A 16899-nucleotide genomic window follows, 5' to 3' on the forward strand; every position below is an offset into this window, starting at 1 on the left:
GGGCGAGGATGCCCTGCCACGAACCCGCCCCGTGAAGAAAAAGTAAAAAAAAAAAATTAAAAATAATTTTATTTCTAAACAATTCATCCGTTAAAAACTTATTTTAAATTTGTATTTTATTATCTAATAATAACATAATTCGAAACTTTCAAAATGTAAAAAATAAAAATAAAAATAAAAAAAAAAAAAATTAAACGGGGCAACAAACGGGGCAAAAAGTTGTCCCGTCCCAAATCAGCAAAGACAATGGGGTTTTCCGATTTAGGGATAAGGGTGGATGAATTAGAAAAGTAGAAAATGAACATGAAAATAAGGATTAGGCATGGGGAAAAAATCGAAAAACCGATCAATCCAATCAAATCGAACCGGCTCCAGTCGCTTTAGGTCGGTTTGACACAGATAATTAATTTGGTTTGGTTTTTGTTTAAATAAAATCATTGCTATTTGGCTCGATCATGGTTTGAAGTCTCAAATCGCTGATTAGTCGAACAAACCCAACACACTTACATGTTTACCTTTTTTTTTTTTTTAGAAAAAAAAAAAAAAAAAAAAAAAAAAAAAAAAATATATATATATATATATATATATATATATATATATATATTTTAAGAATATAAAATTACAAAATAGGAAAATAAAAAAATCAAATCTCATAAAATATGTGATTCAAAATAATTTTTAAAAAATTCTCCTAAGCAAGTTCAAAGCAGCAACAAACACGGGATGAACCAAACATTCACAAGTTCTAAGTTGCAAGTAACGCGGGATGAACCAAACATTCCAATGTGGAATATTAACCAAACATTTAAAATAATAAAAGTTGCTGGCTTTAGGACATTGGCATCTTGCCTCGTACTTTCCTAGAAGTTCATCAAAAAGTGAAATAGTAAATGACAAAATACCCATAAATGGCCAGGTGTATTATTTATTCACAATTTCATGGAAAGTGTTCCTCTCTTTATGGAGAAATTTCTGGGTTCATTTTAATTTAGATCAACTACACAATGGCAATTAATCATTCAAAGACGACAAAGCACAATTTGCCAATTTGTTATGTGGTGAAAATATTTTTCATTTTCTCTCAATTTCCTTGGTTACTATATTTTCACGTCGAGTCGTCTATGAACCCAATTATTCAAATTTAAAGAAGTTCGTAACCATGATATTTCTCAAAAAAAATTTATATCAAGATGAGCTACGAGTACGACACAATCAAGACTCGAATTAGTTTAAATGTGTAAAGTAAGCTGTATTTGAATGTTTATGTCTCAAGGATGATCCACGACTCTAGGCTCACATTTCAAATTTAGCATTCATTTTTTTTTGGATTTTCTTAATTTTTTTTATATAATCATTAATTAATATAGATTGTCGATTCGACTTTGATCGTTATGAACTAGTACCAAGTTCAGTACTAGTCCTAATCAAGTTGGCCTAATTTAATAGCTGGTCATAATAGAAATAGGCATGAACAATAAAACTCCTTTGGTGATAAACTATTAACTAATGCTGGAACAAAAAGATTTCATTGCTATGAAGACCTTTATTGTATACACGATGGATGTTCAACCAGTACTGATTCTTATCGAAGAGCGGATCAGAAAATTCCTATGTATGTCCATTTTTGAGCTATCGACCTAAACAAGAGGAAATCCTAAATGCCATGAAACTTTGTGAGAATCTAACAGAAACTTCAATGATTGACCACCCATAAAACTTACTAAGTTGACTCTCTACAACGAAAAGAACAAATCCAAGGTTGTCGTATTCAAAACCCCAATTACGATATCCTTCCTCTCCACTTCACACCTTGAAATGCGCATTCCAAAATATATCATTCAGATTTTTAATTAAACAATTTAAAATAAAATTTTGATGTAAGACTATTTTCAACGTTCTACACCATATTTAGTGTAATTTTACACTGAATTTGGTGATGATGATCGAAAATGGTCGATCATTGACCCCTATCTTGGGAGGTTATACGTTCTTGACAAATTAATTCTGATAGAAAGCCACAACCACTTTTTAAACAGGCATTTTCAAATTGAATTGTTCAACTAAATTATCATAAGCTCAAACATTTGGGACCATTGTTTTAATAATACTAACAATAAATTATAACCATAGAAATGTTAAGTTATTAAGCATAGAATCGAAGTCGGTCACAAATAAACAAAAGATAGAATAAATTTAATTTTTATTTATGTTGATGTTATCATGAACGTCAAAAAACTATGCTCAAATATTAGTTAGATATGTAATTGAAAAACACTTTTTTTTTTTGTTTAATTGAATGTCTTTTTCAAAAGATCATAATGGTCTTATTCATATAATTATTCTATAAGGAAAATTTAATTATACCATATAAAACCCTAACTTAAAATATTAATGAAAACTGCCATATTCAAACTTTGACTAAAGGAAAAACAAATCTAAAACTATAGGATAATATTAAAATCATAAAATTATCAAAATAGCTGATAATTTTTAAGCATATGTGTGGCCCTTATTTTTTTTAACTCTTTTTCAATCACATATTCACTCGTAAAATAATATTACACGTAAACTCAAAATTCTTCATTATTTTTAACCATACATTCTCTAATAAAATACTATTTCAAAATACATTTTGATCCAAAATGGAGCCCGAACTAGGGCTAAACAATTCACAATTGCATTGAAAATACTCTTAGAACCACCTTCTAGAGTGAAATTTATAGAGTCAGGGGAGTAAAACAAAGATAAATATGTTCATTGCTAATAGAGGTTTTAGCCATTAATTCTCGACGCAAACATGGTATCAAGTTGGTGGGGTTAGTAACCCAAATGGTCAATGAACTTTGCAAAAAAAAAAAAAAAATAAAATAAAATTACGAGGTCACTAAACTTTAAAAATCACTGCATTCATCACTGAAATTTGCAAAACGTTTCCCAAGGGATCAATAATTCAATGATCTCTTAGAAATATTTTTACAAAGTTTGGTGATAAATATAATGATTTTTAAAATTCAGCGACCTCGTGGGTGGAAACTTTTTACAAAGTTCAATGACCCGTGAAAACTTTTTCAAAGTTCAGTGATAACTTGAGTGACTTTAAAGTTCAGCGACCCCGTGGAAACATATTGCAAAGTTCAGTGATCATTCAGGTTATTAAATCCAGTTGGTGTAATGGGTACATCCATGTGTGAAGCGTACTGGTTACATTGATTTGAATACTTATTAATTTTAATTATATTTTAATTGAGGTCACCTTGTCATGCTGCTAGCAATGGCTCAATTGGGCTACCAAGTCATTCCGATATCTTTAGTTATGTTGAATTTCTAGAAGGTCGATTGGTCCTCTGTTCATACTTCTTTTCTTGTGGTGATATCGTCTATTTGGACCTTTTGGTACAATCTTCTCGATATATTTGACGGGATATAACAGATCATAATGGTTAATTTGTTATGATTGGAAAAGAAAACTAAAAAGCAAATTTGAGTTTATTCTGCAAGGTTTAAATTGAAAAGCATTTTCTTGTATAGAAATTTTATCCTATGCCATTAAAAAAATGATTGTACTACATATATATAACAATTTATGTAAAATAAACTGTTCTTATCAAAATAATTTATTTTTTTGTTAAAAAAGAATAAATATTGTTTCTCTTTATTAGAAATAATCATATTGTTAAACGATTGCACTACAAGTACATAACAATTTATATAATAATTTACCAACAAATAATGTGGTGAGATGTAATTAGATCAAAGTCTCATAAAAAAAAAAAAAAAATCCACTTACATTTTAACACCTCATTGTTACATAAAACATTATGTAAATAATTATGTATAACAAGCATGGTGTTCAACTTCAAATGGACTAGCTAGCCCAATTGGTCAAGGTGTATGATTTAGGCTAGTTGCAAGAAATTCCAATAATCATGCTACGTGTACATATTATTTTACATCATTTTTTACATTATGCCGCATGTCGGCATATGATTGGACAGTTTTTAAAAACAACACACTTTCCCGTGCCAACACTTTTTGAATTTGTACATCAAGATGTCATCCATGGAATATACACTTAGCATTATTCAAATTCCAAACATATATCAAATCTCAATCTTCTAATACAATATGATGAAAAAATCAATTTTATGCAAGTATATACGATAATACTCAAATTTTGGATTTATTCTATTGGTCCACGTGATATTTGTATATTTTTAAATCAAGTCAAATTTTATTATAATTAATGAAGGTCTTATAAATTCTCACGAGCAATACAACAACATATACATAAGCAGGTCCATACACCCGACGTGTAGTGATGTATGATTTCATTCCAAACCTTCGTTTCTTTACTTACGAACCACACACTCTGAGACCAAAAAAGAGTAAAAACAATTATAGAAATTTTGTTATAGAGAAAAAATGTAAGATACTTGTTCTTCTTTTCTTTTCTAGGATTTTTGGAGTTGATTGTGGCTGTTTGACACATTTTTATTTATATTATGATTTACTATAAGATTATTTTTAACCACATTCACATAATAAAATATTCTACACTTTTTTCCAAAAAATTTTCCTACTTTTAATCACACATTTTCCTAAAAATCACTATTTAAAACTTTTTTTTTCCACAATAATGATTGCCGAACAAGTTCGGGACGGGTCAGTTTGCGTTATTTCATAGTGGATAATATACAGATACAAGCATTTTAATTTCAGAGTGCAAAAATTAGGTGAAAAGATATTTCAATCAAAATGCAGGTATTGAGTTAATATCCCAAACAAACCCTAAAACATTTTTTTTCCCAAACACTCGTCTCTCTCTCTCTCTCTCTCTCTCTCTCTCTCTCTCTCTCTCTCTCTCTCTCTCTCTCTCATTCTCCCTATTTCTCTCCTCTCTCTATCTTGACCTACCCCTCCCCTCACTGTTTCGACGTCACACCCACCATCCTCCAGCGTGGCACCACCATCTTCTCAACCTCTCTCTCCCCTTATTTCGACGGCTTCAAATGACAGCAACACCAACAGGAAACGGTGCTTATTGTTCGAAGCGGCAAAGCAGTAGCACCGCCACGAAAAACCTGGCTGCTCACGACAGTGCCTTGCTGCGGACAGTGCTGCTATGCACAGTGAGGTGCTGCTACTACACAGTGAGGCCTTGGTGCTATTTTGGGATTTTATTATTATTATTTTTTTGAACTGATCTAATGTGGGAGGTTTTTTTGTTGGTGATTTTCCAATTAAATTTACTGGGATGGCTTATGCTTATTGGTAGCTATGGTGGTAAAAGTTGGCTAGGCTTTCGATGGTGATGCAAGTTACAGTAATGTGGTGGTGCTAGTGGATCTGACCGTTTGGGGTTTTGTTGAAATTGGCCGATGGCGGGGGGTGGTGATGGTTGTGTGTTTATGTCGTTTTTGTTGTTGGTGGTGGTTGTGGGGATAGTGTGGTGGAGGCGGCGTGGGATAATGTTTGTGACACACTATTTGGTTGATTTGTAACCAGGTATTGGTGGTGGATCGAATCGGGGATGGAATGTTAGATGTATGTGACCAAATTATTTGGTTGTGTTTTTGCTAGTGGTAGTGGTGTTGGCTTTGGCAGTGAGATTGGGTGGTGATTGTGGTGTCAATTTTGGGCTATAGCGGTGGTGGTGAGGTTACGGTGGTGTGGAGTAAGCGATGGTTGTGTGGTGATGAATTGTGACCAAGATTAGTGCTAGATCAGGACCTGTGGTAGGGGTGTTTGGTGCATGTGACCAACTGTTTGGATTAATTATTAATCTGTGACCAATAAACTTGAAAATACGTGATCCATAAATAAACTGTGATCTGTAATTTGAATGATCTGTGATCTCAAAATAATCCGTGACCTATAAATTTCTTATTAATAAATATGTAACCTATAATTATAAATTTGTGATCAGTAATCGTATAAACGTGAATTTATTATATTTATTTAATAAATATTTTTAATTAATTAAATATATATTTTAATTTTGAATTTTCAAACTATCTATCTGATTTTTGAATTGGTGCAAATATTACACCTTGATTATGAATTTTTCCCTATTTCATATTCTAACTTGGCCCATAAGGATTGGGCTCATGGAACAAGACACTCCGTCGGAATTGTTGAAAAGCCATCTATTAAGTTTTTGACGTACCTTTAACCCCTGTTTGGTGAAAATTAAAATCAAAATTTTAAGTTAAGACAAAAACAATTATGAATTTTAATTATATATTTTATGAGATCCACAAGTTTTTAGTCATACATTTCATTAAATTTTATCAAAATGTACCAAAAAATTTATTTTAATCTCTACAAACTGCCAGAATTTTCTATGGGTTGATACACAAATCCTGTTAGGTGGATAGAGATAGTAATCTAGCTGAGTAGCTCATCGGCTCTGCTCGAAAAAGCTCGACCCATGGGCGGTTCGGATTTGTTTCGAAATGAACCCGAGCATGAGCCAAGGCGAGCCCACGAGCTAGGTTTATGGCTCATCGAGCCAAACAGTTACTAACTTTTTTAATTTAAAAATAAAAAGAGATTGTTTGGTCACTTTTAAAGGTTTGTGACCATTTTTTAACGGTCTCTAAAATTTAATATTTTTTTCTTGTATAAATACGTCAAAACTTTACCAGTTTTCTCACTACAAATTCAACAATATCTCTACAATTTTTTTAATTATTCAATTTCTTCTACAATTTTTCTATTCTATGCAATTATGTTACAATTCACATACACACACATTCATTATTATATAATTTACATACATTCTATAAGTTTAATTACATTCAATTCTACTATATACATTCTTTCAATTCTATTATCTATGCTATTCATTATCCAATTTATACATTTCATCTTTATTCATAATCCACATGGATCCTCGTAATTTTCATGGAGGGCTTGTTTAGTGGCCAATCGCCTATGACACCACAATCTCAATTTTTCAATCAATTTGTTGGTTTCATTGACGTCCCGATTCTCAATGATTAGCCGGGAATGGGTGGCAATGAAGATGCTTATGGCACTAACAATTCAATTGATTTTGATGATATCAATGAAGATACTGACGAGACCGAACTACAAATTCCCGATGCAAGAGAAAAGAGAAAGGGTCAAAAGTTGATAAGTGTTGGGAACACTTTAAATTGATTACATCGGGTTGCATCATCAACAGAGTCCTAGAGTTAAATGTAATGTGCAAATACTATAAAGCACAATTGGCACGGCAGAAGGGTATGGATGCCATCCACCTCAACCATCAATGCACCAAATATACAGTCAAACATGGACTTCTTGGTGGATCTCAGACACAACTAGCCTTTGATACTTCATCTACCGATGGCCATTATTTCATAATCTAAACTAGTCAAGTATGTTTCTTTTATCTTATACTTTCCGCTAGCATATCTACAAATATTTTCTTCTTTTTTATTACTATAACTGTTTGGTTGGGAATATAAAATCCTTCCCATCCTAGTTCACATCCATCTATTTCTGTTATTTTATATTCATTGTCTCGAGGTAATTCTAATGGTGGTAAATTTCTAACATCTTCTTTTATCTTTTTTTACTAGTTCTATGTCTGATTGATTAAAGTATTTTTGTCATTTGCTAAACAATTTACTATACAATAGTCCTACTTTCTTTCTTAAATATTTAAAAAAATATCTAGCATAATTCAAAATTCATAAAAAGGCTTGTAATTTTTTAGTTTCTTATATTTTATTTGATTACAATTGTATGTACTATATGTGGTTGCAGCTGGATTTTTTCATTTCCTAAAAATATTCTTAAAAATTTAATTTTTCTTTATCTATTTTCATTTTTTTACTTATACTTAAACCATTTTCTATGAATTTATTTAAAACTATTTCTAAATCTTCATATATTCCTTATGATTTTTACTATGTACCAAAATATCATCTATATATACACAAATAAATGGGAAAAAATTAAAAATACTATCCATTTTCTTTGAAAAGTAGAGGATGCATTTTTTGATCTAAAAAGCATAACTAGCCATTCAAGATGTCATAGTGGTATAGTAAAAGATTTCCAAATAATAGAATCTTTTGCCATTTTTATTTGTCAAAATCCATATTTACAGTCAAATTTTGAAAATATTTTAACTATTTTGTATTTTATTTATTAATATGTTCTTATCTGGTAACTTATATCCATCTTCTATAGTATTATCATTTAATCTTTTATTATTTATAATTATTCTTTTTTCCCTTTTTAATTTCATTATGATTTTTAATCATAAAAATCGCCGATCTGTGTTGGCTATTGGATGGTCCTATCACTTTTAAATCTAACAATTTTTTAATCTGTGTATTAAAGTCTTCTATATCTTGATTTTATATTTAATTTCTGTTGTTCTAGTTTTATATTTTCGTTTATGGTGTTTAATTTAGCTTTTATTTTATTTTTATCCCAAGGTTTTATAGGGTGTTCTTCAATTATCTGTAATTCTAAAATTTTATCTATACTATCTACGTTAGATGATGATTAGATGATGTTTTATTAAATATTATCAATTCTTTAGTTCTTGGTATGATACCAGTCTTTAAGGTTTCTAGAGACAAATGATTTAAATGTTCAAACCTTCTAAATTATCTAGCTAGCTAAAAAGTTTTCATCACGTTATTTTAGTCTTACTAGCAGTAAGCACATGCATTGTACATTTTATGTACGGAATAAATGATATGCATAATATTTTTTAAAGTAAGATAATTGATAATGTTAAACAAAAAATTAAAATTGTTAAAAGTTCAGAAATGATTTTCAAAATAAAAAATTACTTATTTTGTCTGTAACATAAACTTTTTTACCTTAAAAGTAAAAATGAAAAAGTATCATATTTAAACACTTTTAGAAACAAAAAAATTACGTATTAATCGTGCTCCTCATATTAATCAATAGCATATTTATTTTGAATTAAAAACTAAAGTTACATTCAAAATAGATATAGAGGTGAAAAATCTTAGACAAAATGTAATTAATACAAATGGAGGAATAAAACTTCTTCCTTTAAATATATCAAGATTAAACAAAAATAATTCTTTTCTTTATATATTTATATCTAATAAGTAACTGAATTATCATCAATTTTCATATTTATACAAAAATGAACATGCAACAATAATAATATATCCAATACTATATTAATATTTTTTAGAACACATAATATTAATTTTTATTAATACTCAAAATTTTGGTTTTAGTGAAAAATGTGTAACTGAGATGCGAAATTTGTATTTAGTGGGTTGGATATAAATATGGAAGGGGTAAGTAACTCCTAATTATTATGAGTAATTAGTAAGGTTTTTAGGATTAATCGATAATTCCTTCCATCTTCGTTTCTTTTCCTCCTAACCATTGATCACATTTACGCAAAAAAATAAAAAATTAAAAAAAATCAGTATATATATTGTAATTATAACATAATTATATAAGTTGATTTTAGATGAAGCTCACTTATATAAATAATATATAATATAATATAATATACATAAATGTACATATGAGATAATTTAATCCTACATATATAAAAGAGTAAAACTTTGCTGGACATGTGTCACAATTTCATATCGTCTTCCTTTCTCTCTCTCTCTCTCTCTCTTTCTTTTTTTTTCATTTCATCCCACGCTATCGGCCATACCTCTTTCCTTCTCCATTTTCCCACGTTATCACCATACCTCTTTACTTCTCCTCCATTTCTCCAATACAATCACCCATTTCACACAAGAATACATGATTTCTATACGGAGCTACCTGATTCATCTCTCTCATTCTCTACCCTAATTGTAAACTTTCTCTAACATTCATCAAAATTTTAGCCGCCTCATTTGCCTACTTCAAGGTAACGATTTTATGAAATGGGTGTAATCTTGAACTCATACAACCCATTCCTCTCTTTAATTCTTAAGTCTGGTCATTTCTATTTTCTAAGTTTATCCGTATCATTTAGTTGCTCATTTGTCTTTAATGGTGATTTTCTTAAGTTTTCATTTGTTTCAACCCGTGACCAAACTACTTCACAATTATTCAACTCAAGACGAGCAACTGAATCTCTCTAATTTGTATGAAAGTATGTTTTTTCGATTTTTTTCTTTTGAATTAATCTTCATTTTTGTTAAGTTTCATTTGATTATTGTTTATACGAGCATGGTATTAATTTTGTTCGAACATAACTTCCAGATGATGGTGAATCAACTGATGGGAATAGTGACGGAGTAATTAGTAGGATACTAGGTCTGTGCTCTTCTCCCACTTCATTTTAAAATCTATTTTTTTGTATATTTCATTTTTCATTTGTGTTAACATTGTTTTAGGCAAAAAAAAAAAAAAAAAAAAAAAAACAAAAACAACAAAAAGAAAAAAAAAAAAAAAAAAAAAGTCAAATACTAGAGAAGTTGGTGGAGAAACCAGAGAAGTTGGTGTAGAAACCATTAGTGTACTTCTAGAGAACAAGAGGTAATTTAGAAAGTCTCTAAGAAATCTTCATATCAGGTTGCATGCATGCACAAGTAGTCAGGACTGAAAAAATGTTTAGAAAAATAGCCAGTTACCTCAGCCTCCTCCTCTGATTCTTCATAGGCCTCATCCTCCCCTCCCTGCTCATGCCCTTCATCTTCTTCCTCATAATCCTGATCTGCTTCCACATTCCTTCTACGTGATGGAGAACCTTCATCTTCTTCCCCTTCAGTTTCATACTCAGATTCCTCCTTCTCACTTTCAGAAAAGTCCATTGACCGCCGAGATGGCAATGCTGATTTGCGAGTTTTAGCCAGAAAATGTTTACTATTTTGACGATTACCATATTAAATCTGGATGTTTAAGCTTATCTAGAATTTTGACGATTAATAGAAGGAACATGGTTTATATGATCTAATGAAATGCAATTTGAAGAATCATTTCTAGTTTTGAACTCAATTTCACAGACGACCAGGTCCGTGCGTGCGCGGAGCAAAATTATAGTTGTGGAATTTGTCAAAACATTTGAAGAATCTTTTCCTATTTTGAACTCAATTTCATGAATAATTGTCCTCTCTTGAAGCATTTAATTATGTCAACTATCAATGAGAAAGACAAGAAAATTCACCTTTCAAAACATTTTTTTAAACATAGAAAAAAATAAATAAATAAATTGTGGCTAAAGCAGCTCCGAGTCGCACAGAGCTGCTGCACGAAGTAGCAGCCCCGTGTGACATGAGTTGCCAAGCTCCGTGTGAAGGGACTCCCCTAACTTTAAAAATTTTTTTTATTTATTTTTATTTTTTAGTAGTGGACCTTATTATTATAAATTTTTTTTTTTACTATTATAATGAGTAAGCTAAAAACTGAAAAATATAGGTTACGGGCATCAAGTTTGATGCCCTAACCTATAGTCTCATTTTCTTCTTTTTCTTTTTTTTTTTTTTTTTTTTTTTTTTTTTAAAAAAAAATTACTAAATGAAACTTAGTTATGAATTTGGGTTATTTCCATGATATGAATTAAGAACTATACCAAGGGTAGTTTGACAAAGCTTGAGATAAGACTTTAGCAAATTTTGATAAAAGTTGATAAAATATGTGGTTGAAAATTTGATAAAAAATGTTAGTCCCATGAATAGTATGATAAAATTAATTTTTGACTTTGATTCAACTTTTGAAGATATCTCAAACAAGAGCAAATATAACATTTTATGATAAAGATTGTTTGAAAACAAATGCAATCGCTTATAAAGAAATTAAGTAGATTTCCCTCTTGGGTCTTTAATAAGTCTCTAATAGAATTTTGAATCTATTGTTATCACAATAACAAGTAATATTACAACATAACACAATATCAAGTACATATACTTGGAATCGAATCAAAGCTCATGAGATATATCCTTTTTCATTATGATTGTCTTGTCTTATCTAGGACCGATCCAGATGACCATGCACAAAAGCATGAATGTTATGCCCATGTTTGATAGTGATTAAAATCTAGATTTTAGTCTAGTCAAAATCAATAATTAATATTAGCCACATATTTCATGAAATCCGCAATATTTTAACTACTATTTCATCATCTTTTATCACAATTTATTGAAAATTTGATTTTAATTCTCACCAAACAAGAATCATATTTTGTTTTGATAGTTGGTTGAAGATTATGCCTTGTTTGAACCCTATTCTTTTGATAAAAATGAATTTTTGAATAATGTACTGATGGAAAATGTGCAACTAAAAAATGAGAAAAAAATTTGGATTTACACGTAATATTATTTTATTAAAAAAAATATATGGTTAAAATGATGTCAAAACACTACTTAAGAATGAAATTTTTTCGAATAATGAAAATCAAATAGGGGCTATATTGGCTCAAACATGTTTTTGGCTCCATTGGGTGCTATTTTATTTATGTCAAGCCCTAAGGAAAATAAAATATTATATCCTTAATCACACACCAAAATTCTTGTGTGTAGCTAGTCAAACTCGACTCCAAATTAAACGTGTCAAATACGACTCTGAATTGAGTATCGGAATCAAACTAGATGACTTTTATATCAATTTGGGACTAAAATTGGACGTGTTTATTCACTTAGAAAATATAATATTAAAGTGCTTGAATAAATTATTCATTTTATACAAATATTAAATTTCAAATTTCTAAAAATGTGCACTTATTAAATTTGTGATGAAATTATAAGAAAACATACGAAGATTTGCATGGAAGAAATAAAGCATGAGAAAAGGAAATGAAGCTCACATTAATATGTTTGAATAACTTTTTAAGTACAAATCAAGCATCTGTTGGATAGTAGTTTAATGCCATGAAAAAGATCACTAGGTATCGAATGGTTATTGAAAGATGGGAATGCTTCTTAATTAATTAGTATTTACTCATGGGATTCCACCACCAGCTCCTGCACCAAATCCACTACCGGATCCTCCACCCAATTCGCCTCCACCACCGCCTCCGCCACCAAAACCTCCTCCTCCTCCTTGGGCACCATTTCCAAACCCACCACCAAATCCTCCTCCAGAACCAGAACCACCCCCTGTTCCTCCCCCTCCACCTCCTCCTCCACCTCCTCCAAACCCTCCACCTCCTCCATGAGAACCACTTCCCATCCCACCACCAAATCCTGCTCCATAACCAGAACCAGAACCACTACCACCTATTCCTCCACCACCACCACCACCTCCACCTCCACCAAACCCTCCACCTTCTCCTTGAGCACCACCTCCAATCCCACCACCCATTCCTCCTCCAGAACCAAAACCACCTTTCGTTCCTCCACCTCCACCAAAGCCTCCACCACCACCTCCACCAAGCCCTCCTAGATCCCAGTGACCAAGGGATAAATTTTTATCTCCATCTAAAGAACCCTCTGAGCCAACAAGCTTTCTTGCAGTGGTGGTGCAAATAAGAACACTAAGGAGAACCAAGAGAACAAATTTGGAAGGCATCTCAATTTGTAAGTAAAAGACAGGTATTCAATCTTGATTGATAACAACTTAGAACACATGAAAGTGTTATATAATGCTAGAATATCAATTATTTGCAATAAAGTTTAATGCTTGAATTAATGTGCATTAATGAAAGTCTCATAACTTGACGGTTATTGTATTAGTAACTAGAAATTTAGATTTTTGTGTTTAGTTATTAATCGGTGCATTAGTAAATTAATTTCTGAATTAATGGATGTTTTAATTTCTTTTCCTTTTATCATGTTTCATTTTTCTTAAATTACCTAACATTTATTTTTTCAGTTTCATTTCGAGTTCATCATAATCTCTCTCCCCCCTCCCCGAGGAGAGAGAGAGAGAGAGAGAGAGATGAGGCAAGTGTTATTTAGCAATTTAAAGTAATCCCGAGTCAAGTATCAATAAGATTTAAAGGTATAAGCAAGAAATGAAATTTTATTTTATGGCCAAGTGAGCAGTTCAGCAGAAAAGCTTTTGCTTATTTTTGCACTTGCAATAGAGTTTGGCGTAAATTCTCTCTGAATTTCGAATAAGAACTAACGTGCCCTATCATGGAAAATTATACTTTCGTGTATGGATTGACAAATAACTATATATGTATTGTTGAGTTTATAACTTAAAAATTGAATTTTATTTATGAAATGGAATTTTGAATACACAGTCACCAAAGCCACAATCTATTATATCCACTCAAATGAGATTTTCTCACTCCACTAAATACATACACTGGTTGTATATATACACAGGAGCGGAGCTACATAAAGTTCAGTGCGGGCATCGGCCTGCACTTTGAACTTGACACAGGAAACTCCAGTGTGCTTGCACTGGACCAAGAAGAGAAGAAGAAGAAGGAGAAGAGGGAAGAAAGAAGAAGAAAAAGTGTGTCTGCACTCTACAGGCACTGGCGGAGGAAGAAGAGTTACAGTTGCCGACGGGGAAGAAGGAAAGGAGGAAAAAGAGTTACACTTACAGTTGCCAATAGGGAAGAAGAAGGGAAGGAGGAAGAAGAGTTTAGTTGGGCCAATTTTTTATTTTTTTAGATTTTGGGCCTTCTCTTTAGTTAGGCTTTTTGAGAAAAAAAAAAATAAAAACAATAGGCCCTTGAAAAATCATATGCAAAGTTTTTTGGAAGTAAAAAAATACTGTGTAAAATTAAAAAGTGACAGAGTATCACTTTTTTCACAAAAAAAAAAGTGACAAACACTCAAAAAGTGGCAAAATTAAAAATAATAATAATAAAAAAAGTGACACCAACTCAAAAAAAATGACAGACACTAAAAAAAAGTAAATTCTACAAATTCAAAAAAAGGTTATGGAAATTTAAAAAAGTGACGGACACTCAAATAAAAAAAAAATTTCTACAAATTCAAAAAAGTGACACACTAAAAAAGTGACAGAAATTCAAAAAAGTAACGGACTCTAAAAAATAAATTCTACAAATTCAAAAGAGTGACAAAAATTCGATAAAGAAACATAAATTAAAAAAAGTGACGAACACTAAAAAATTTACTTAAAACAAGTGACAAATGCTAAAAAAAGTGATTACATTCTTCCTTCCTAGCAACAAAACTGACTAACATCTAACTGCAGCCAGACTAAGAAACTTTAAATTGAAGTAATGGATTGTGTCTTCTTTTGCGATGCTTCTGGATATCACTTATAATTGGTGGCCAATATACAAGAGAGAGTGAATTAACATCAAAAGAGGATTTCACGAACTGTCTCTAGCAACATGTCCATAGAGAGCTCCTCATTATCAATTCTGTTTTTTTAAAAGGCACGAATGCAACAGTAGTATCACTAGCAACTGGCTGGCTATTTCTTGTTATTTCCTGCCATTTCTGCAGTAGCATCAGTGCATCACCAACATTTGCAAACCTATTTACTCAACGGGTGACCGAAAGTGTCAAGTACATGGTCTTTAAGGGGGGAAAAAGAGTATCGAAAATGTTAAAGATAAGTTTAATGTCTCTTTAAACTTTCAAGTAAAAAGGATTGAAAAGTAAAACTCAGCCAACCCAACAATGGCTTCGGGAGAAAAACAACTACCACATTACAAATTTTGGTTCTTTTTGTCCACATAATTTAACTAAGGGCAACTTACAAAAATATCTCTAAAATTAATGATCTTTCGAAAAATCATATAAAAGGTATTTTGGAAGTAAAAGATAAAGTGTAAAATTAAGTGTCACTTTTGTTTTTTTTTTCTTTTTAATGACACAATGTCAATTTTTAAAGTTAAGTGAAACTTTTTAATAAAAAAAAAAAAAAAAAAAAAAAAAAGAAAGAAAGAAAGAAAAGTAAAGTGATACACTAAAAAGAGTGACTAAAAAAGTGACAAAACGATTAACACATATTCTATTGCTATTTCTTTAATGAAGAAATATATCCACCTAAAATCCACGTAGAAAATTAACACAAATTCTGAAGATTATTTCTACACATTCCACACATTTGTTTTTTGATCATACATTTAGTAAAGCATTATGTATCTGTAATGGAAATTTTGCAAGAAAACAGAGCATGGGATAACCAGGGCAAAATTCCAAGTTCCAACAAGAGATTCAATCAAGAACACAAAGAAAACTTTCTTGAATCCATTAAATCCATTCCTTCCCATTTACAAGGAATTACAAAAGGTGCCATCAAAAGAGTGCCCATTTTCGTATAAAAATAGGATTCAAATTCGGTTCAAGTGGAGTAACTAAATTAAAATCCCAAGAGAATCATATTAAACCATGAGATAATATTTCACTGTTCATAAATTCCGATTCAAACTCAATTATATTTTTTATGCCAGTACGTATTAGAATTTAAAACCTTGGATCTTTTACATATAATAATATGAGGAAATTTAGGTATAAAATGAAATAAATTTCTCTTTGATATCTGAACTTTACATATGCAAACTCGAAAATAAATTCTTAGTGATTTTACCTATTCACGGTTGATTGAGAATTTGATTTGTGAAATTTGTTCTTTGATGTTCAAGAATTGGAGGTTTGTACCCGCAAAAGGCCCGTACGTATAAATTTGAAAAGGGCAACTTAGAGGGTTTTAGAAAAGGAACGTATTTTCTACTCTTTATGAATAATGCATTCCATTTTTCAATTTGCTTAGTTTTAGGTAGTAACGGGCGTAATTTACCCAATAGTTTTCTGACAAATTTCAATCCAAGCCGAACGTCACTTCATAATTCACCTAACATACTCACTCTTTTTATTATTTAGGTTTAACTGTTGCCATTGTTTTTTGCCACATTTAAGCTCAACGTCATTCACAATTCACCTAACACCCACTCATTCTTTCATTTAGATTCAGCTGTTGCCATCGTTTTCAGCCACTCTCCTCTCACAAGTCATGACTTCATCTTTGCTCCTCAAGATCGTCAATGTTTCGGCATTATTATTTACTTTTTGA

The 16899-nt window shown here is 31.0% G+C and overlaps 1 protein-coding gene across 1 annotated transcript; it reads right to left on the reverse strand.

Moving 5' to 3' along the window:
- Positions 1-12891: 12891 nt before the first annotated feature.
- LOC111377948 (glycine-rich cell wall structural protein 2-like) lies at positions 12892-16140 on the reverse strand. Its single transcript, XM_023001107.1, has 5 exons — positions 16067-16140; positions 15261-15357; positions 14205-14303; positions 14137-14156; positions 12892-13426 (listed from the first exon to the last, which is right to left on the reverse strand). Exons 1-5 carry the CDS (start codon positions 16138-16140, stop codon positions 12892-12894), a joined length of 825 nt encoding a protein of 274 aa, XP_022856875.1.
- Between the last annotated feature and the right edge of the window lie 759 nt (positions 16141-16899).

Source organism: Olea europaea, unplaced genomic scaffold, assembly GCF_002742605.1.
Source record: "Olea europaea var. sylvestris unplaced genomic scaffold, O_europaea_v1 scaffold1750, whole genome shotgun sequence".
NCBI lineage: Eukaryota > Viridiplantae > Streptophyta > Magnoliopsida > Lamiales > Oleaceae > Olea > Olea europaea.

Coding starts and splice junctions, on each gene's coding strand:
- LOC111377948 (XM_023001107.1), bottom strand. CDS start 16,140: ATGGGCACTCTTTTGATGGCACCTTTTGTAATTCCTTGTAAATGGGAA. Junction 15,358..16,066: donor GATTTAATGGATTCAAGAAA/GTTTTCTTTGTG, acceptor TTGAGTAAATAG/GTTTGCAAATGTTGGTGATG. Junction 14,157..14,204: donor TGTGTATATATACAACCAGT/GTATGTATTTAG, acceptor TGGATATAATAG/ATTGTGGCTTTGGTGACTGT.